General features: G+C 32.4%; 1 protein-coding gene across 1 annotated transcript; it reads right to left on the reverse strand.

The window, feature by feature from the left end:
- Positions 1-650: 650 nt before the first annotated feature.
- LOC150101534 (cytochrome P450 2J5-like) lies at positions 651-11,592 on the reverse strand. The gene is made up of 8 exons (XM_090400583.1): positions 11,322-11,592; positions 10,136-10,263; positions 9,711-9,817; positions 9,042-9,343; positions 7,326-7,441; positions 6,113-6,365; positions 5,614-5,801; positions 651-1,788 (listed from the first exon to the last, which is right to left on the reverse strand). Exons 1-8 carry the CDS (start codon positions 11,531-11,533, stop codon positions 1,610-1,612), a joined length of 1,485 nt encoding a protein of 494 aa, XP_090256709.1. The 5' UTR covers positions 11,534-11,592; the 3' UTR covers positions 651-1,609.
- Positions 11,593-22,122: the final 10,530 nt, after the last annotated feature.

The raw sequence follows: 22,122 nt of genomic DNA on the forward strand, positions 1-22,122 counted from the left end.
TAAAAGTGTCGCACGATTGTAGAAAGTACGCTCGAAATATTGCTGCAATCATCGCAGCGAAAAGGTTCTTATTAAGGTGCGCCCCTTGCCTCTTTGTTCCTCACACTATGGTATCCGTTGACTTCTTTCCAGGCAGCATTCCTGACATGAATATTGAGGTCATGGTGCCATTACGGTTACCCACTAAGGGGAACTAGAGAGAAAACTAGCCATTCAGTTATAAAAGACAGCAGAGAGAGAGAAATCCCTTAGACTGTCTAAAACCTGATCTTAAAGATCCATAGAGTAACACTTCAAAATTTTAAAACTATCTTATTGTATTTTTCATGTTAAGGATATAAATAAGGTGATTCTGTTTTACAGAGAGGATTCCAGTTAGCATGGAAGTCGACTGTTTCTGAATTTCTAAAATTAATTTAGATATTTCTAAAAGGAGAGTGATAGGATTTTATGATAAAGACTTTTAATTGTTCTTTAACTTCAATGAGCTCGATTACTCGCAAGAGTTATACTTAACTTCAAATACACCTTTAATTATAGTCAAAGTGACTTACGAGACTAGTCTTGTTAAAAGAATCGTTAGGACAAAAGTTATTTGTGGATGTTATCGATTTTTCGCTTGACAGAGATATTACACAGACATCACACTCTATTGATTCGAACATATCAATTTTATTTCTGGAGTTTTTGGAAAGTTTCTGTTAGGTTTGTTTCCGGTATATAACAAAATGTGCATGATGAATAAATTTCTAGTTCCACCGATATTTTTATTATTATAATTCCTCTTTTTAGTAACAAGCAAACATAGCACAATAGTCATTATTTCCTAGGGTAACGAAGTTTAGTTTAATATCACTAGTATATTTTATTAGACTTTAATTGCGCCATTTTATATCCTGAATTAAGAGAAATGTTCATACAGTATATGAGTCCAACCAGAACAGGATTTCAGTATTTTGAAAATGAATGCTCTTAAAAACTCCATTTTTTAAGTTATTCTGCAAATATTAGTTTACTCTTTGAAATATATGGAGGAGTCATTAGAATTATTTAATTTTTTCATAGGAATCCCGCTCATAAATGCTGTAAACACATCCTAGAAGTTTAGTACTGGGGATGAGCTGAGTGTAATAATCCAGACCAAACTCAGCATTTTTTTTTCAACCTACCTGCAGTGTTCCGTAATCGGAATGCTGCTGACACTACGAGACAAACGTTCGTGTATCAATTAAGGTCATTCCAAATTCACAAACCTGAATCACGCGTACAATGGAATTCAAATTAGCAGTCTTACTTGGTTATGATTAGAGAGGGCAAAATATTTCATTCAGGTTTCAATAATCATAATAAAGCACGGCATATTATACAGGAAAGCAAATTTACTAATAGTAATTAATTTTACAACTGACTTTCAACATTGAACAGATTATATGCTACATAGAAATAAAAACTGCAACTAGTTAGTCATTCATTAGTTCAATAATTACATGTATAGTTTACATATGGCCATAAAATACACTGAAATATTAATTTAAAAATTTACATTATTTCTGCACATTCCTGTATTTAAATATCATTCACATCTGCTTTTTTGATCATGCACTAGCTGCTATCTTGGTATGAAGCACAGATTCTGTTTTATAGGCACAAAGAAAGCATGTAGCTGGTTGACGTTCATATTTGGTCTCCCTCCTCCGGGTGATTTCACCACAAAGTGTTGTAATATTGAGGATGCGTACATGAAGATAGTCATATTGGCAGCACCTTCTCCTGGGCAATTTCGCTTTCCTAAAAAATAAATGAGAAAGAAATCCTGGTTTATTATCATTATTAAGAGAGACCTCCACGAAGTCAGGGACACATCGATGGAGGCCACATACTACACGCACAGCAATCATACTTATTGTTGAATTCGTTCACACTGCTTGCACTCACAACATCCAATATCAATCCATTCGAATAACACACCACCCTATGAGAGAAAAATGTAGCCCTCAGTCCCTTCTCACTGGCATTCACTCTTAACTTCCAAAGATGCCCTGTTTTTCATTCCCACCCTCCAGAAATTGGAAAATTACATGAATTGAAATTCTATATGACATTTTCAGAAATTTGTAAGTCTCAATCACAGCACTCCTCTTTCTACTGTTTTATAGTGTCCGCAATCTACAAATTCTCAATCTGTCTTCGGAATCACAATTCCACAATCCTGAAATAATTTATAACACTCTCCTTTGCACTCTCTCCGATATATCAGAATCAAACCGGAAACCAGGAGACCAAACTTCCGCACAATATTTCAAGTGAGGTTTTATGAAGGCCTTGTAAAGAGGCAAAATAACATCCTTATCTTTAAATGTGAACGTTCGTTTCAGCATTGCAATTATCTTTTGAGTTGTATTTGTAATCTTTGCTATATGGTCCCTGAACTTCAACTTCCTATCTATTAACACTCCAAGATCCCTAGCTTCATCAGTTTCTTCAGGCATAATTAACCGATATAATGCGACGTTGGATATCTAATCATGCTGACGTCAATGAGTTACGTTTATTGAAATTGAACTGACATCCATTTTTCCTTGCTCATAATTCCATTCTATTCAAATTATTCTGTAAGTGCTGCTTATCAGCAGTATTCCTGATTACCCTAGCTCTCTTTGCATCATGAGCAAATAGCTCGTTCGCTTGAAATCCTTCCCAATATCATTAATGTACAGACTGAATAACAATGGACCAAGCTCTAATTCTCGTGGTATACCACTGGTTATTTATTTATTTATTAATATACATGTAAAGAGATGGTGGCGATGGTAAACCTCGGGGTTGCGCCATGCTCCTCCCGTATCTTACTAACTAGATCTGGGTTATTAAATTAAATCTTGCAGACTCACATCCACTGTATACCACTTTTTGATATCTGTCAGTCAGCCATCCTCTTATGCACGCTAATATTCTATAACCCAAACCCATATTCTCGAATTTATGCAATAGTCTACAATGCTGTATTCTGTCAAAAGCCTTGGTAAAATCGAAAAGTGTCATGGTGCCATTGCCATTGCCCTTATCTAGTTCAATGGTAACATTTTTACAGCATGTGTGGAAGTTGCTAAAACATGATCTTCCCTTAGTAAACTGATGTTGATCATTGCAAATTAGGTATTTATTATCAACCCAATTTTCAATGCGAACCCTTACAATTTTTTTCCATATCTTCACCACCACTGCAGTATAATTGGTCGATAGTTGAATATATCGTTCTATACACGTGCATGGGAGCCATACATTCTTTCAATTCCTGCGGAATCTTCCCTGTTCTGAAACGCATGTTAAACAGCTTGATCGAAGGAATGGCAGCTCTGCGGAACACTCTTTTAGCACACGTGCTGATATTCCATCAGTCCCTATTGATGAAATGTTATTTAGTTTGTGCAACAGCTCTAATGCCGCGTCCTCATACAACTGAGTTTCTTCATCCAGCGAAGAGGTAGCAGTGAGCTCAATGTCGCGTATGCCAGGTTGATAAGTTTTAACAAAATGGGTTGTTAATTAATTGAACGAATTTTTCTGAATCTGTCTCCCTCATTCCATCTGCCTTTAGAATAGTTATTTTTTATATTCATTCTTATTTTCTTTTCTTTTATTTGCAGTATATCGAAAAAATTCTTGTGGGTTGTCTTTGATACGCAGAGCCAGGTTCTTTTCATACTCAGACACAGTTGTGATTATTTTAGGCTGCTGCTCATAATTTTAACAATACACATAATTTTATGCACCCGGTATTCCTTCCGCATCATCCTTTCCTTACGAATCTCTTGCTTATTAAGATTACACATTCATTTGACTTCTATCCTGTTTGTTCCTCGAACTCTCAGGAGACATTCTGATATCGCATCATTTAAGTATTGTTTCAATGCTTTCCATTCAGCAACCGATCTTATTCCACTGAACTGAGTATACTCCTTAGTTGGTCATAATTTCCTACTTTATAGTTCAGCATTTAACACTTGTGAATGAAACATTCATAAGCTTAGTCACTTACCATGTGATTACCGCATGATTACAGTCACCAACCGGAGACAGAATAGTTGCATCTTTCACTGAAACGCCCGCCCTCTGACACTTTAATCAAATCTAACACACTTCAACCTCGAGTTCCTTCTGTTACATGCTGTTTGAGGAAGTTGTTTTGATAATTGAGTATAACGAACACAAATATATCCAAAAATTATTCTCGTCTTCCACAGTAATACATATATGGATGGTGGGAAGAATAGTACACCTAAACAGAATGAAATAAATAATACACAACAGCTGTAAAACAGTGGAGTGATTTAACGTATGGATTATATGGTAACGTATATATTATTTTCAAATAATATATCTATCTGATACATTATTTGAGCTCACAGTGATTCTTGACCTGTCTCCTTTCCTAAATCTGAATCCTGATACTGATGGATGCATTTTTTTCATTGCAGCACTTTTCTGTCGGCTTACGTATGCAAATAATAATATAAAATGAATGTATAATTACTGAAATCGTTAGGATATTTCTTTCCACCCGAGAGATTTGATGCTCTCTTCAACAAAATTATAAATCAAAATGTGAAAAAAGAATGCTTTTTGATGGGTACATTTAATGGTCAAAATATCCTATGTAGGGAGAGGAAACTAAAGCGGAGTTCACACATGGTATTTCTTTGCTTTGCGATATGCAGATTTTAGTAGAGTTCTGATTGGAATTTTGGTCGTAGAATTAAGGCTCTATTATTTCAGAGAAATATATACATGAGCGGTTTTCCTATATTGCAGAAATCACCAACATCTACAAAACCAGAAGCAAAAGCAAACAAATGAACCAAAAAAAAAAAAAACGTTCTACACCCTTCATAATTTAGCGCTAATTCTTCCATGTTTTGCATGCCTGAGTATGTAAAGTACGAGAAAGCTCCTGGTATCCTGATGCTACACCTTCACAAAAAGACTGTCATTGGTTCGATTCTAGTCGATGAGTAATAAACCTATTTCAGCTGGTTTTGGTGATAGCGATCTTTGCCGTAGGCAAATAAGTTTTCTCCTGAAGAAAAATTGGCGATTTATCCCTGTTTCCCGACACACCATTGAAATATCATTATTTTTTAGACAATCATATTTATGGTAGAGTTAAGGATCGCGAGATGGAGTTGGTTCTTTGCTACACACTGGAGTAGCAAAGTTTCAGCGAAGTATCAGAGATAATCATCAACTAAGATGTTATGGATAGCTGATACTTCTCTCCAAATTCTAAGTTCAATTTTGGGATCAAACTACTCGCTTATCCCTTGTCCCCCTTCACTTTTGAATGTATTTTATCATTCAGCTCACGATTTTTCTCTCTTTCTCTATAAACACACACACACACACGTGAGCGTGTTTTTTTGTATCTTTAAATATATTAATTGAAAATTATTTTTAAAGTAAATTTGTAAACTCTACTCTAAATTTTCTTTGCTACAAGTATACAATCCTAATTGGACACATTGAAAGTAAAAACTAATGTAGTATAAATTATCTGAGTCATAAATCATTTCACAAGATAGTCAACTAAACTATAGAAACTCTGTTAAAATGTACCTAAACTAAATGCTAGAAAAGCATCTGACTTAAGAACTGAATTTTTATCTTCGCTAAGAAACCTTTCAGGGCAGTATTCTGTAGGATTTTCAAACACATCGGGACTCATGTGAGCACCGTACATGAGAGGAACCAAAAATGTTCCTTTTGGAATGAAGTGGTCTCCGATTTTCGTGTCTGCAGAAGTACTAAAAGTAAAAAGAGAAAATAAATACCTGATTAAAATCTCTAACACTATTTGCATTCAATACCAATAAATCTCTCATTAATCTTAATTAAAATTAGGCTGTTAAATTTCTATTCTCTGTGAATACAGTTGAATTGAATAGAAAGAAATATATTCTGTTCTCTTCTATTGTGTATATAAAAGTCAGAAGAGAGAGAGAGAGAGAGAGAGAGAGCTATAATTCAACGCTTTCATAGTAGACAAATGAAGTTGCTATTTTAATCCTCTGCATCATTTCAATTTAAAGTGAGAATAGAGAATGACGATGCTCACCATCGGAGATCTCCTAAGGTAGTCATAGCCAATCGTATACTTTCTCTAATAGCCGCAACTGTATAAGGCATTGATTTGTGATCTTCCCAGCAGATATTTCTGGATTTACCTGTGACACTATCGATTTCCGTTTGAATTCGTTCCTGGATTTTGGGATTGTCGGCCATTCTAAGAAAGAACCACTCAAGGGAGAATGTGGATGTCGCTGCTCCTGCTATTAACAAACCTTGTGCATTGCCCTTAAGAGATGAAACTGAAATAAAAAAAAATCATGGCCTTTCAAACATACTCTTAGATAAAGTTATTGACATAAATATTAATATTATAACCCATTTTATTTATTTTAATACGGAATCTAATCATAAAACATGACCGGAATCTGTATTTAATTTAAAAATTAAATATCAAAATAATCATTATTAATTTTTCATTCGAGAAGCCGGTCATGTGATCAAGTAAATAGTCTGATCTCCTATGGTTTCTAAAAATAATTTAAAACTGAATTGAAAGTAAATATCTCTAGCTGTAGGTAGACGTAGGAAAATTGCAAATGTATACATTTATATAGGGCTATCTATGTGTTTATTATTTTTCTCTGTTTCTACGTCATATTGTAAGACAGTCATAGAGATTAATTCTACATGGATAAAAGTGACTAGTCCACACCAACCTCCAACATGAACCAATATAAGAATCGCCACATCGCGTCTGTACTGATAGGCGGTTCTGAAAGACAACAGAGACATCGAGCCCACATGTGTGTGTGTGTGGCTGGGGTAGTGATTCATCTGCTGTTATTTTAAAAATTGTTGTTTTTCTGTGAACTATGATGATTTCTAAGACAGCCTAGCAACCAACGTGATAACAGTTGATTAAAAATCCAGAAATAGAATCTATAAAGAACAAACACGTAAATTTTTACATTGACTCCCACGTTCTATTATTATTATTATTTTTTTTGGTTTGGCGAAAATTATCATGTTTGCTTACAAAAATAGTAAAAAAAAGCTTGCAATAAAAATAATAATTTCACAACGAATCTTAAAACGAGTAATTTTTGAAATTAGCGATATTGGATCTAATCATAAAATATAAATGGAATCTATATTTAATTCAGAAATTAAATATCAGAATAATCGTTATTAATTTTTCATGTAAGTAAGCTTTATTGCAAAGGAAAATAGAACTTGAACATGAAGAAAACCAACATTACCGGTGAGAGATGTACCCGTCTTTCCAGAACGGTTTTCCATTTCTTCCAGGTATAAACTTGTGAAATCTTCATTGGTTCTACTACCAGGATTTGTTCTTCTTTCTTCTACCTCCTTTCTGCCATGAAATATATATTTCATTGTTATAAACAGTTTAAGAACCTGGAAATCATTTTATGACTAGTAGCTGATCAGAAAGAACATATTCTTATTACTTCATAAACGAGATCTAATTATGTGAGAGACTATTTAAGTATTACGGAAGATTCCAAACTAATCAATATCGTTATATCTCATGAAAGAAACTATAGCTGAGTTAAATAATTGTCAGATATTTTCTGTTAAAATATTACTTAAAAAAACGAATTAAAGAAAACTTTTATACATCCTTAGTAATATAGTAAGTTTTCTGGTTGACCAAGGTTTTCGGTTATCTAATAAATTTAGATGTTTACTGTCCTTGAGTCTCTCATTCTTAACAACGCAACATACAGTTATCGTGAATTATACCCTTATCAGTTTACCAAATCCATTTGGTAATTTGAGATGATTGACCTTTAGACCTACAGAAAACGTCATTATCTGCTGAATAAAAAAAAAAAAGTAAAAAGTCTCATATTAAAATGGTATTTTTTTTTATATTCCGTATTTATTAACAAAAACAGGAATATTTAGTTGGAAAGCGAAAACTGAATGGACAACCATATTTTGTTTTTTGAAATGTGATGGAATAAAGCCTGGGTACTTGACACTTTGCCCTAGAGACCAAATATGGTGGGACACTGGTCTTGCATTGTGTGATGAAATTCATCTCCGATCAATGAAGATCTTCCATGTTCTGGAGGACAGAATTAGAACCCCTAGCTATCTGTTGGTTAGCTAGGTTAGAGCGGATACATTTCCCTGTTGGACAATCAGGTCTGAGCATATGTCTGATAACCTTGTTTTTCTAGAAAATTCCATTTTTAAAATATTTTCTATAGATTACATACTTTAAAAGATTCTTCTCACGAAGAGCAGAACCGAAATTTCGACTCAGAAAATCACGAATACTACAAAAATCCTTCAAGGTGATCCCCAAGTTGAAAAGTTTTGTTCAAAGTAATCAAGAAAGATAAGATGAATTTGCACTTCGGCCTTCGATGAGCTGTTTTATTTGTCACATTATTCCGATAATTCATCTTTCATTCAGCTTCTTTGTGTAACCAGTAAAACATCTTCAAGTATGTTTAACTGGTAGTACAAATGCCATGATTGTTTGTCACCACCTCCGCACCACTAATATATGAGTGGCTGGTCAGCTGTGGAATAAGCTTTCAAACATTAACTTACTTGATAAACTGTTAATGGAACAGATGTCATGAAGATAGTTATCGACAAATCACAGATAGCATCGTTCTATATACGGTTTTGGTTTAGATACGCATTGACTACGGATGCATTAACTATCTCTCTCGCACGTGCATACACACACACACATGCACGCGCGGGCAAGCTCTGTGTGTGTGTGTGTGTGTGTGTGTGTGTGTGTGTGTGTGTGTGTGTGTGTGTGTGTGTGTGTGTGTGTGTGTGTGTGTGTGTGTGTGTGTGTGTGTGTGTGTGTGTGTGTGTGTGTGTGTGTGTGTGTGTGTGCGTGCGCGTGTGTACAGCTTATATCATAAGTGTTACACGTTTATAAAAGCAAATGAAAAAAAAAAGAAATTTAGCATTTTACTTACTCTACCATGTCGCAATATTTTTCAAAAAGATGTCTATCTTTATCAATTTTCGTCCATCCTAAGAATCTGAATAACTTTAGAAGCAAAGGGAAGTAAATTAGCAATCCAATCTCACCGAAGTATCTCATAAAGGCTTCGGAAATTTGAGTTAAAGTAGGCCATAAAGGATCATCATACGGTAGCCTCTTTCCGAATATGATTAGCCAGACAGTGTTAAGATTAGCTTTGCACAAGTAATCTTTAAAAGCACAGGATTTCCCATTGAATTTGTGAATTATTTCTAAAAGTTCTCGGATATCCTCCTGAAAGCCAAATATTCAGTTTCAGAGATAATTCAGTTTTAAAATTCAGTTATAATTACTAGTAGCACATGAACTTTATTACGTTCTGGGAGTAGCATTTTTAATTCAGTATTATATGAAAGAAATGCTCAATGATGTCTTAATTTCTGATATTTTTACTCTGATTAGTTTAGAACAAAGATTTTTTTATTGATTTAGAAATATATATATATATATTTTGTGATAGATATGTAAAAATTACAATATTCTCATAGACATAATTATTAGAAATCAAATAGAAATATTTATTTACTATAAAATGTATTACTTTTACTAATAAGCATTCATAAATAGATAATACACGTAAGTGATCATGGTATTTACGCACCTGAACTTCTCTTGAAAAAGAAGATTTCCCTAAGCCAATATTTCTCATTAGATGCAGAGAAACTCTTCTTTGCTCCTCCCATTCCCATCCGTTTTTTGCAGGAAAACCTAAAGAAATAAAAAATAACAAAAAATCACCTTACTCAATTTTATTCACTATATGTATAAGTATTTAATGAATGACAGAGTTTTTGGAGAAAGTTCAATGAGCAAACGTTTGCTATTTAATTACTTAATGTTTTTCATTATAAAAGAATATCTGTGGTTGTTAAGACTCAGCAATAATATTAAATGCATGAATAAGTAATTATTTAGTCTTTCATGAAGCTACAAAAGCAAAACTAACAACTATGTTACAATCAATGATCTGATAGAATTAACTATGATAGTCATGTAACACAGGATGTTTGTAAATTTATTACGTACCAAAGCCGTGTGGTATTATAGTCTCGTGGCATGATTTTGGGCGATCTAAGCAGTTTGGGTGTGCTAAGAATTCTCTAATTGTTTTGTAATCACACAGTATTACAACACGCTGTGTTCCGAGACGAATGCTAAGAAAGAAATAAAATACTCACTATATATATTTTTATCACACACACACACACACACACAAAAACAAAAAAAATTTCTTTTTCGATATTGCTTTTAGGTTCATAAACCTAATTTTATGCCACACAGAAATTTATAATTTCAGTGTTTATACAAATTAATAACAAGTAGGTGTTGTAGAGAGATTTCAGTCCTTCCATGTCTCTGAAATGTCCGATCATAATCAGTTTTAGTAACCAGTATTATCAGATGCCAATCATAAACTCTTCTGAAATAGAATACGTAGCTGAAATAGTAACACTTTCCCAGTTATTTCGTATATTGGACGCAATATAGAATCACTATTGAAATATTCAGAATGACCATATCTGTATTTGTATTTTATACAAATATATATTTTTATTTTATATAATAATATATTTATATTTCATAGTTGTAATTTGTATTTTATCTGTAAAAGTGTATATAATAAATAGGACATTTATAAACTGCACCCACTTTATAAATATAAATGATGTCGATTCTGGAGTGCATGTCATTGAACAACATCGAAATTAATAATATTCAAATTGGAATTCTTTCACGATGGATGGAATGGTTATCTTTCTATACACACTAAACACGTTTGAGATCCATCTCATAATTAAGGTTTTAAAAAATAATAATAATGAATTGCTCATGATTCACAGAAATGAGACAACAGTAAGTAGACTGCTGGTAGACTCTTATTAATCATTTCAAAAAGAGAGAGAGAGAGAGAGAGAGAGAGAGATAATAACAGGGGTGTTAATTGCCTCTAAAGTTTTGTTTATTAAAATAGTTTTGTATTTTCTCTTTTATTTTATTTCTTTCAACATTATTTTTATTTTTTTTCTCTTTTATTTCTCTTTATTTTTAAAGAGAAAGCTCTTTGTCAGATGTAAAAGGAAAAATCTTTTTGGATTATATTAGATATTCTTTTAAAAATCAACTTGATCTTTCTTTCTTCTTTTTTAATCGAAAATTATTTTTTTATTGATTACAGAAGCAATGTAAAATGAAAACTTTTAAACAAGATTACCTGAATACTTTCCCATATTTTTTCGATAGTTCATAAAATTTCAAATGAGGCCCTTTTCCAAATAAAAATATATTTCCTAAAAAAGGAATTCCTGGTGGACCTGGAGGAAACCTTTTCGGATTTCTTGACGTTTTCCATATGATTAGCACTAATAGACTTATTACAACTGACAGCAGTAATTGCTGAGTAGAGAGCACTGCTTCATAAAACATGTTGGCATTAATTGTGGATTCTCATTAGTACAACAGGGAATCGAAATGGTCGTCCTATCACGTAAACAATTCACCCTTGATTTCACATCCTGGACCCAGTCTACTTGTGTTTTATCTCTAATATCTATTTACAGAGATAAGAAATCTTATGACTAAATTGCAATGTACTGGTAATAAAAAAAAAAAAAAAGATTCGTAGTAAGTGGCTCCATCTATCGTAGTTTGGTGTTTCTTGCAATACTCTTGCAAAGGCATCAGATAATTAATATAAAAACAGCTGTATTTGGATAAGGGTTTAACGAAATTTCGTATCTGGGATATTCACTAGCAGCCCAGCACTAGATGATTTTATAATAGGTGCAATAAAATAGTCATATATTGGAAATACAATTTAAAACTGTAAGAATTGTGTTTACAAAACTTATACTCATTTTATTATTTTTATATTATATTATTATAGGTATTATAATAAACTATATGTGCACAGTGGATTAAACAGCTGAAACTATGAGAGGAATGGATTTCTGATCTTTAATTTTACATTTTCCTCCATAATTCTTACTTCTCAATTATAAAATATTAAAAATATTAATTTAATAATTACTAAAATTAATAAAACCGTTGATTATTAAAAATATTAATCATTCTTACTTAATTCTGACACTAACTGAAATAAACTGAAGCCATTAAATTATTCTCTATAGAAAATATTTAAATATCAGACTCACAGCTATGACACAACTGGTCTAGCGGCTCGATGATTAGTCTTAATTACAAGAATCGTTCGGGCAAAAATTCAACCTTCTCTAACTTCCACTCTAAGACGTATGATATCGGTTGACCGCTTTTTCTACAGAGATATTGAACAATCGTAAAAGGGATAAAAGGGGTGTAGTAAAGGCTTCACTTGCAGAAATTAGGGTTTTTTATTCCTCAAAACATGCAAAAGGCAGCAAGAAGATCAAACTCAATTGACAAACATAAGGTACACAGGTTGCCTAATACGAAAAGCGAAGATAGAATGGGTTATTCAACAGTACATAATCTTCCAAGTTTAAAGGGAAAATCTTATTAATAATAAACTAAAGCTCTCCGAAAAGGTCAAAATTCAGTCCAATCCTAATCACATATAATTTGATTAGGATTGGACTGAATGGCCAATAGGATTACTTTTTCTTAGCATCATTATCTTTGAAATCTCTTAAGGATTTTCTATGAAAAAGTAGGCATATCGTTGTTTAATTATTTTTTTTTTCATATCCTGTATAAAATTCTGTATAGTGAATCAAAAAATGAAATGAAATAGAATAGAATAAGACCAGATTATGAGGGAAGCAGGAGAAAGTAAAATAATGCACACATCTCCATATAAGTAGGTGGAAATAAATATTTAAATTAATAGTATTCAGCACTCCAAATCCAAATGAATTCAATTATTATTCCTCGAAGGTTAACTTCTCTATTTTTCCTGTTACCTGAAAAATAAAGCAACAGAAAAAAATGGATGTTATTTAGATGCGATTTCCTGTCTGCCATTACTGAAAATGTACAATTTTCTCTGGGAATCGATAAATACCAAACAACATCAATAATGCCATTAGTATAGCCTAACTTACCGGTATATGTGGCTGTTCAGAAATTAGAAAGACACAAATACACGATACAATTTTTTTTTCTGCAAACAAAAAACCTTTATGAAGTTAGGATAAAATTAACATGGTTTAAATCTTTCTAATCATTTACACAAGTTAGAAAAAAATAACAATGGATCTTCAGGTATTTAATATTTCACCCATTTCCTAAACAGTACATAAGAAGCTCCAACAAATTCCTAAACTCCTGTATAGGTGATTATTATATTTCAGCGAGGCTATTTCTAGATGAAATAATAGCCTCGATGGTATGTTAGAAGCACTAAAATAATTTCAGATTTCCATTTTCTCGTTTTCTGTGTTTTTAATTAATTAATTTATTTTTTATATCTTAAAGGTGTACTTTTTTAAGCTTTCATTTTTTCTCTATAATTTCGTCTTAACCAGATTCTAAGATTCTACTACACTAATAAATTTGCGTTGATATTGTATGCTTAGCTAAAAATATATCAATAAAACATATGTATAAATTAATGAATGAACATTTTATGGCTATCCGACTTCCATTCAAAACCTAATTGATTAGGAAGATTAACAATATATTGTTGATTCTACAACGATGTTAAAAATCTATTGGCAGTTCAAATAATTTTTCAGAGAAATTAAATAACGGATATCTTATTTCTTTCCCTCTTATTTCTTCCTTTGGTCATTTTCTGAGGGTTAAACGCATGACCTGCCAAATTCTACTCGTTTCCATAACCTTAATATCATATCTTTATATAGTCATACCCCAGAGAAAGTCTTGTCTAGATTGCGCGTGTTTTTTCTGGCATGTTTATTCGTTTTCAGTTATGAAAAATCCAATTTTCATGGAGAACAAACTTTTACGTCCGCAAGAGGCGCAAGAAATCTTTTAATGTGCTTTTCAGCTACAAATGAAAAGCACTTTCAAAGATTCCTGGTGTTCTAGACGGGAATCGAACCTAGGAATCTCACCTAAAGCATATATCACTATTACTCAGTGAGAATAAATAGGTACGAACGTCTAAAAGATAAAAGAAGGGTGTTTAAGAGAGAAAGAATGACGACAATTATGCTTACGATAATTAATATATATACTATTTATTTATGAGAAATCAATCAAAATAGAAGTTTCTACAATACAGTATAAATAAGTGAATATAAAGGGAATTAAGTATTCTTCTTATTCCATAAAACTTCTTCTTGAATCCATATGAAAGTACATTAGTTTAAAATGATTGAAGATTTAGTTAGATTGTACACAGAGAACTTTGGAATGGCATATCCATGACTGTATCATCATTATATTACTCTGGCATGTTTATTTTGCAAGTTTTATATGCTGTTTCTTAGAATATAATTTTTCATAAGAGTAATTGTACAATTTATATTAATATATTTATTTATTAATATTAATTAATTAATTAATATGTTTCGAGTAATGAATCAAAATGTGCAATCAAAGGAAGCCTATCGTTTATAGAATTTTAAAGATAAAACAAAATATGCTCACTTTCATAGGATTTGGGGAAATTTTATTAACAGATATCATTATTATTAGTAAGCCAATTGCCTTTTTGTAACTGTTTTATCTATCAAGACATGTAAAGTAGTAAACTAAAAAGAACTGAAGAACCTCTTTTGTATATCTGAACTCATCTGAACATTCTTAGATTACACGATGGGCTTAGAGAATCGAATGAAATTTGAGGTCTGAATAGAGAATTTCGCAAAATGAATGTCCTTTTTTTTCATAATATTCATGAGTAACTTTCCATCTATCTCTCGCTCTCTCGCATACACAATATCTATGAAGGAGACTTTATGATATTATTTGTGTTCATCTTAATGGAAGATATAAGAATTGAGGTGTTATATTTGAGCACTGTAGCGAAAAATATTGGTGCTTTTTCTACTCTTTCTGCTTATAGAATTAGAGTATGACAAGCAATTATACTTTCTGAAAAGACCAAGAAAGTTATTCTACTGCTATTTATTTAATGAAAAAAAGTCTTATAAAAACATGATAAAATAAATCTAACTATAAAATTTCCCATAATTTCACAAGATAAACTTACGGTTTTTTTTGGTATCCTAAATTAGAGAAATACTAAATCTGAAAGAATTCTAAAAGCCTTCTCCTAAACCAGAATTGGAATCTTGGAATTCATTTATCCACTTGTTGAAAGTTTATACCGAAAAAGTGAAGCTGAGAATTATAAAGAACTAAATGATCAGCTAGCACAAAATGGAAGTCGGAGTGTTGTATAGATTTGCTTCTTCATTCTCAGAGAAATTTCTCATAAAAATTTTGGTTGTTCATTCAGCGACAAATAGTTAGTCAGTTCTAGGAAGATATTATGGTTAATGGAACATTAACCACGCTACCCGCCAAGACGTCTATAGACGTCAAGGTTATCATGGATACGAAGTGCATATTAAAATTGGAATACCATTGATATTACATGAAATATATGATGGATACGAAGCTTATGATGATGCGTATTTGATCCATAATGGCCAGTAAGGTGGTTTTAACTGACAACTGTGATTATTTCCTCGAAGGAGAGAGAGAGAGAGAGAGAGAGAATGAGAGAGAGAGAGAGATGCTTACAATCAGGAAGCAGAATGATATACGTACTTTATTTTTAAATGTCTGTTTATCGTTCATATTATATTTTAATGTTTTTATAATAAATATATGCAGGTCCAATGATGGCGATTTATATTTACAATAATAATAGTATTTAACATTTATCTGTTTGTCGTCTTTTTTCCACCACACATCATGGAACAATTAGCTTACCTTATATAATAAATAAATAAACAGTAAAAATAAATAAAAAATATTGAACCGTAATAAATGCGTAATCATTATTACTACTGTCCTTTTACTAAGATGAAAAGATGAACTGTGGACAAATTCAAAAGATCACGAAAGAAAATCATTAACCTTTGGAATGATAACCGCACACACTAAAATATGAACTATGTAAATAACTTAGGATTATGGATAATATAAACCGACAATAGTTGGAATAATTTGGTCACGCTGTTAGAGAATAATGTATGACATGCTGGATGGCCAGCGGAAAGATCCAAAGGAAAACCACGATTAACACGGTGGCTCTTACAGAAATTAAAAACAAACACAATCTTGGTAAACCATAAGCGATGCGGAATCTTCCTTAAGAATAATGAAACCCGATATTATAATTCTAATGAAATTGCTTAAGTGGGAAACCCAAATCAGAAGAAAAAAAAAAAACATGCACCGGAATTGATATAGCTTTAGGATCGATATATTGCTAATAGCACATGAAGCATTTGAGGACTTCAAAAGAGATGATCTCGAGGTTGCTAATTCAAAGGCGTATCTCCTTGTGAAATGTGTAAAAGACTGCGTCATTTAAAAAAAAAACATTTGAGGAAACATTATGAAAGTGCTTAATACATTTTTGAAATTATGGATTCTACAACCATGTTAGAATAACTCTTTTTATTATCCCAACGTTTCGATCTTCATATCAAGATCATCATCTGGAGCATACATACATATACAAGACAAGCTGTATTACATTTCCAACTGTAAGCTAGAGAAACAAAGATTTGATCACATGCTACTTACTGGCATGACGTCTAGTGGGAAAAAAAAATATTACATCAAGCAAATTTAATTTTTGGTTACATGAATAAATATTCTTGCTTACAGATGGTTTTCCTTCCAGTAACAGTGATGTCCTATTTCCATAATTACAATTGTTATTTTTGATTTACAAAAAAAATAAAATAAAATTATAAATTACAACATGAATAAACTTTCTTATAAATTTTAACAGTGATGTTCTATTTGTCAGTATTGAAGTTGTTATTATGTATTTCGGATCCTAGATTTCCTAGAGTCCTGTTTATAGTTGTTCTTAGAGAGGAAGCATTCGTGGGACGAATATATGCCTTCCATATATACGGGATTTTTAGACCATCATTATTGTTTAGATTGGGGTGGTTGATAATGATCTCACAAGCTTCCTTAAATTTGCGTTCATACCATGTTTTAGTGTGATGTAGACAACTAGTACTTTTCCAGTCAGTTCTATGTAAGGTGTTCAGAACATGATCAGAAAGGCCTGCTTCACCATATTTATTATATTTGATGTGTCGTTTATGTTCTTTTTGTCTGATCGGAATTGGGCGTCCTGTTTCTCCTATGTATGGTATGTTGCAGGTGCAATAAATATGGTATACTCCACGGTGGGCCAGCGGAGGGAGATGGTCTTTGGATGAGTTGAGTAAACTTTTTAATTTTGCAGGAGGTTTAAAGGTAGCTTTGAGGTTGTATTTTTGTAGTACTCTATTTATTTTGTCTGATGTCCCTTTAAAGTAGCAAATGGTTATAGTTTTACTGTAGTCTGGTTTGTCTTTGTTTTTTTATTGAGGTCTTGTAGAGAATTTTGTTAATAGTGTTTTGGCTGTATCCATTTTTTTTTGAAAAGTATTACTGATCACTTTAAATTCGTTTTTCAATGCCTGTTCACTGGAGCAGATCTTCAGAGCCCTGTTTTTTAGGGTATTAATGACACCTAGTTTTTATGTTGGGTGGTGGTAGGAGTTTATGTGTATATATTGGCCAAGTATGTGTAGGTTACCGGTAAACAGTGAAGGAAAGATTGCCCGAGGGAAGACGTGTGACAAGTGTATCTAGAAAAGGCAATGTGTTATGTTTTTCAATCTCAATTGTGAACTGTATACGTATATGTTGCTTGTTTAGGTGGCTAAGGAAAGTGTGTAGTGTCTGGCGGCCATGAGACCAAATCGCGAAAACATCGTTAACGTATCTGAGCCAAACTTTGGGTTTTAAAGGGGTGGAACCTAGAGCAAGATGTTCAAAATGTTCCATATAAAATTTAGCAATCGGGGGGGGGGGGGGATAATGGAAAGTCCATAGCTGTGCCTTCTTTTTGTAGGTAGAAAGCGTTTTGACAAACAAAATAACCTGGACGTAATACATGCTCAAAGAGCGCCGTGATATCTATATCGTTTTAAAAAAGCCGGTCGATTGATCAAATCAGAAACCTGATTCTTCAGCTTACCGTATTGATTGCATCGCTTGTGGGTCGAATCTCCATGAATTATCATAATTCTCTCTTTTAGTCTTACACGGTGATCAGCATTCATTTTTGAAATTATGGATTCTACAACGGGCAATCTTTCCTTCACTGTTTACTGGAAACTGACACACACTGGCTAATATATACACATAAACTCCTACCACTACCCAACACAAAAACTAGGTGTCATTAATACCCTAAAAAACAGGGCTATGAAGATCTGCTCCAGTGAACAGGCATTGAAAAACGAATTTAAAGTGATCAGTAATACTTTTCAAAAAAAAAAAAAAATGGATACAGCCAAAACACTATTAACAAAATTCTCTACAAGACCTCAATAAAAAAACAAAGACAAACCAGACTAAAGTAAAACTATAACCATTCCCTACATTAAAGGGACATCAGACAAAATAAACATACTACAAAAATACAACCTCAAAGCTACCTTTAAACCTCCTGCGAAATTAAAAAGTTTACTCAACTCATCCGAAGACCCTCTCCCTCCGCTGGCCCACCCTGTAGTATACCTTATTTATTGCACCTGCAACATACCATACATAGGAGAAACAGGACGCACAATTCCGATCAGACAAAAAGAACATAAACGACACATCAAATATAATAATTATGGTGAAGCTGGCCTTTCTGATCATGCTCTAAACACCTTACATAGAATTGACTGGAAAAGCACTAGTTGTCTACATCACACTAAAACATGGTATGAACGCAAATTTAAGGAAGCTTGTGAGATCATTATTAACCACCCCAATCTAAACAATAATGATATTCTAAAAATCCCGTACATATAGAAGGCATATATTCGTCCCACGAATCCTTCCTCTCTAAGAACAACTATAAACAGGATTCTACAAAATCCAGGATCAGAAATCCATAATAACAACTTCAATACTGAAAAATAGAACATCACTGTTAAAATCTATAAGAAAGTTTATTCATGTTGTAATTTATAATTTTTTTTTTTTTTTTTTGTAAATCAAAAATAACAATTGTAATTATGGAAATAGGACATCACTGATACTGGAAGGAAAACCATCTGTAAGCAAGAATATTTATTCATGTAACCAAAAATTAAATTTGTTTCATGTAATAATTTTTTTTTTCCACTAGAGGTCATGCCAGTAAGTAGCATGTGATCAAATATTTGTTTCTCTAGCTTACAGTTGGAAATGTAACGCAGCTTGTCTTTTATATTTATGTATGCTCCAGATGATGAACTTGATATGAAGATCGATACGTCGGGATGGGATAATAAAAAGAGTTATTCTAACATGGTTGTAGAATCCATAATTTCAAAAATGAATGCTGATCACCGTGTAACACTAAAAAAAAAAGGAAAGTGCTTAATAAGTTAAATAGAAAGGACAAAATAATGCTCAGCAGGATGGCATTGAATTCTTTTCAGTCGCAATCAACCAGGCAGTTTAAAGAGGATACACTAATTTAGGTCGCACAGTATAGTATGACCTAAATTAGTGTCGTAGTAGTTTGTAGGGAAGTACTAGAATCTAGTTCTTCCTTACGCTGCACAGGGGGTGGGGAACAATAGAAAATGATGTTAGATTTGTCACCTCATCACCGATATAGTCAAAAAACAACATTGTCGGCGATAAATGATCGATGTTGCAACCCTGACTTTCCGAGAAAAAAAAGCTGGCAATACGAGTGCAGCAGCCAACATAAGCACTTGGCGGCGTAAGTGTGTGAAGGTCAGATCACAGCATCTGTCACTTCTGAAAAGTAAAATGTGCCAATTTAACTTTGTACAGTTATTGTTGTAGAACCAACGAGGCAAGTTTTTTTTTTATTTATTTTTATGTGTTATCAATTTTTTTTTATGCTAGCAGGCGTTCTTATGTAACATTTTTAAAAGTTAGTTTTTTGGTTACCCAAAAGTTGCGCTACTACCAATTTAAATAAAATTAACACTTTAACACAATTGTATTAGGTTTGTTTGACAGTTGAAAACATAAACATAATCTCTCATATTTCGTTGTTTCTTTTTCTCTGCTTGTGACTGAAGACTTTAAAATATTACTTTTTTATTATTTACATTTTTTATTTATTACATGTTTTATTATACGTGTTTGTAGTAGTATAAATACATGCTGTATTAATTAATTAATTTCCTTGTATAATCCACACATGTGTACAGTATACTTTATAAACTTAATTTTTAACCAATATGTCAGAGATAAATTATTATTATTATTTAAGACAAGTGTAAACTCAAGAACTATATAAGCTCGTTTAGAGCAGACTTTTACAAACATAAAACCGTCCCCTGAGCTGGACTGGAAACTCAGAACTTGGTGGGATATGCACTCGACCAACCAAGCCAGCTAAATTTTAATTTCTAAACAATAGAAAAGTTAGTGATTTTAATATCTTTTTAATGGAAATACAGAAAACTAAATATCAAAATGCAACATTTAATATTCTCGTAATCATATTATTTATAACTGTAGTTGGTTTTTCCGTTATATTAGTTACTAAAACAGCCACTTCATTTTCACTCAGTATGCACAGAATGGGAAGAGACAAACGTGGATTACTTAATTTGATATTAACCACTATATATTTAATTTAATTTACAATAATGGATAAATTTTCACTTTCAAGAAGACATTCACAGACAATTTAGAGAGTATGCACTCATGATAATGAGTACATTTAATTAAAATAAACGGTTACTTTTTTTTCTTTTTTTTTTTGGCTAGATGGGTAAAGCAAGAATGTTTTTCATATTCCCCGTTATCTGTAGAAGAATATGTATGGATGGGGTAATATAGTGCTATAAGCTCTGAACATGGCAGGAGGGTAACAGCAACAGTCTCAGTAAAAACTTCATTGGCTACAGCATTGCCCACCATACCCTCTCTGGGTGCCCATTTTAGTCGCCTCGTACGACATGCATGGGCTGCACTGGAGCTAGTCTTATCCCAGCCACCACACGGAGTCCATAAACGGTTACTATTACATTTATACACATTCATATTACATTTATATTCCGTTTATAAAATTAAAAGTATGGTGTACTTGTTTAATGCCACATTTCAAAATTTTAAAGTTAGTTTTAATCTTAATTTAATTTTTGAAATATTTTGCATTTATAAAAGCTGTTACAAGTATATATGAAAATAAACAAATACAAATAAGATTAAATCATGAGCTATCATATACAAGAGAGATAAACCAAGGGGTCCGACAGGGATGTCCCCTCTCAGCAACTCTTTTTTATATCTACTTAAATGAAATAATAATAAAATGGAGTAAATATTTACATCAAGGAATTAAACTTTCACCTACAGTTAACTTAAACACTCTCCTCTTTGCAGACGACCAAATAATAATTACAAATTCTGAAGATAACGTACAGAAAGCTATTTTAAATCTAAATGAGATATCCAAAGATTATGGTATGATAATATCAACGGAAAAATCTAAAACTATGGCCTTTAAAGGACAAGATCCAGCAAGAACTAAAATAGTATTAGATAACAAGATCTTAGAACAGGTGAATTCATTTAACTACCTAGGATGTATGATCACTTATGAAAATGAAAAAGATATAAACATAAAAATTGCAAAATATTTAAAAATAACAGGAGTAATGAACTCTATATTTAAACCAAACCTAGTTCAAAAACAAACCAGGCTAAAAAGTATACAATACATTAGCCCTACCGGTCTTAATGTATGGAAGCGAAATCTGGACAATAAAACAAAAAGACAAACAAAGATTAACAACAGCAGAAATGAAGTTTATGAGAAAAACTGCAAAGTATAACCTTTTTGATCACAAAAGAAACGAAGATATTATGAAAGAATTAAACCAAGAACCAGT

This window comes from Typopeltis vanoorti, chromosome 11 (assembly GCF_054136105.1).
Source record: "Typopeltis vanoorti isolate ZY-2024b chromosome 11, IOZ_Tvanoo_1.0, whole genome shotgun sequence".
Classification (NCBI taxonomy): domain Eukaryota; kingdom Metazoa; phylum Arthropoda; class Arachnida; order Uropygi; family Thelyphonidae; genus Typopeltis; species Typopeltis vanoorti.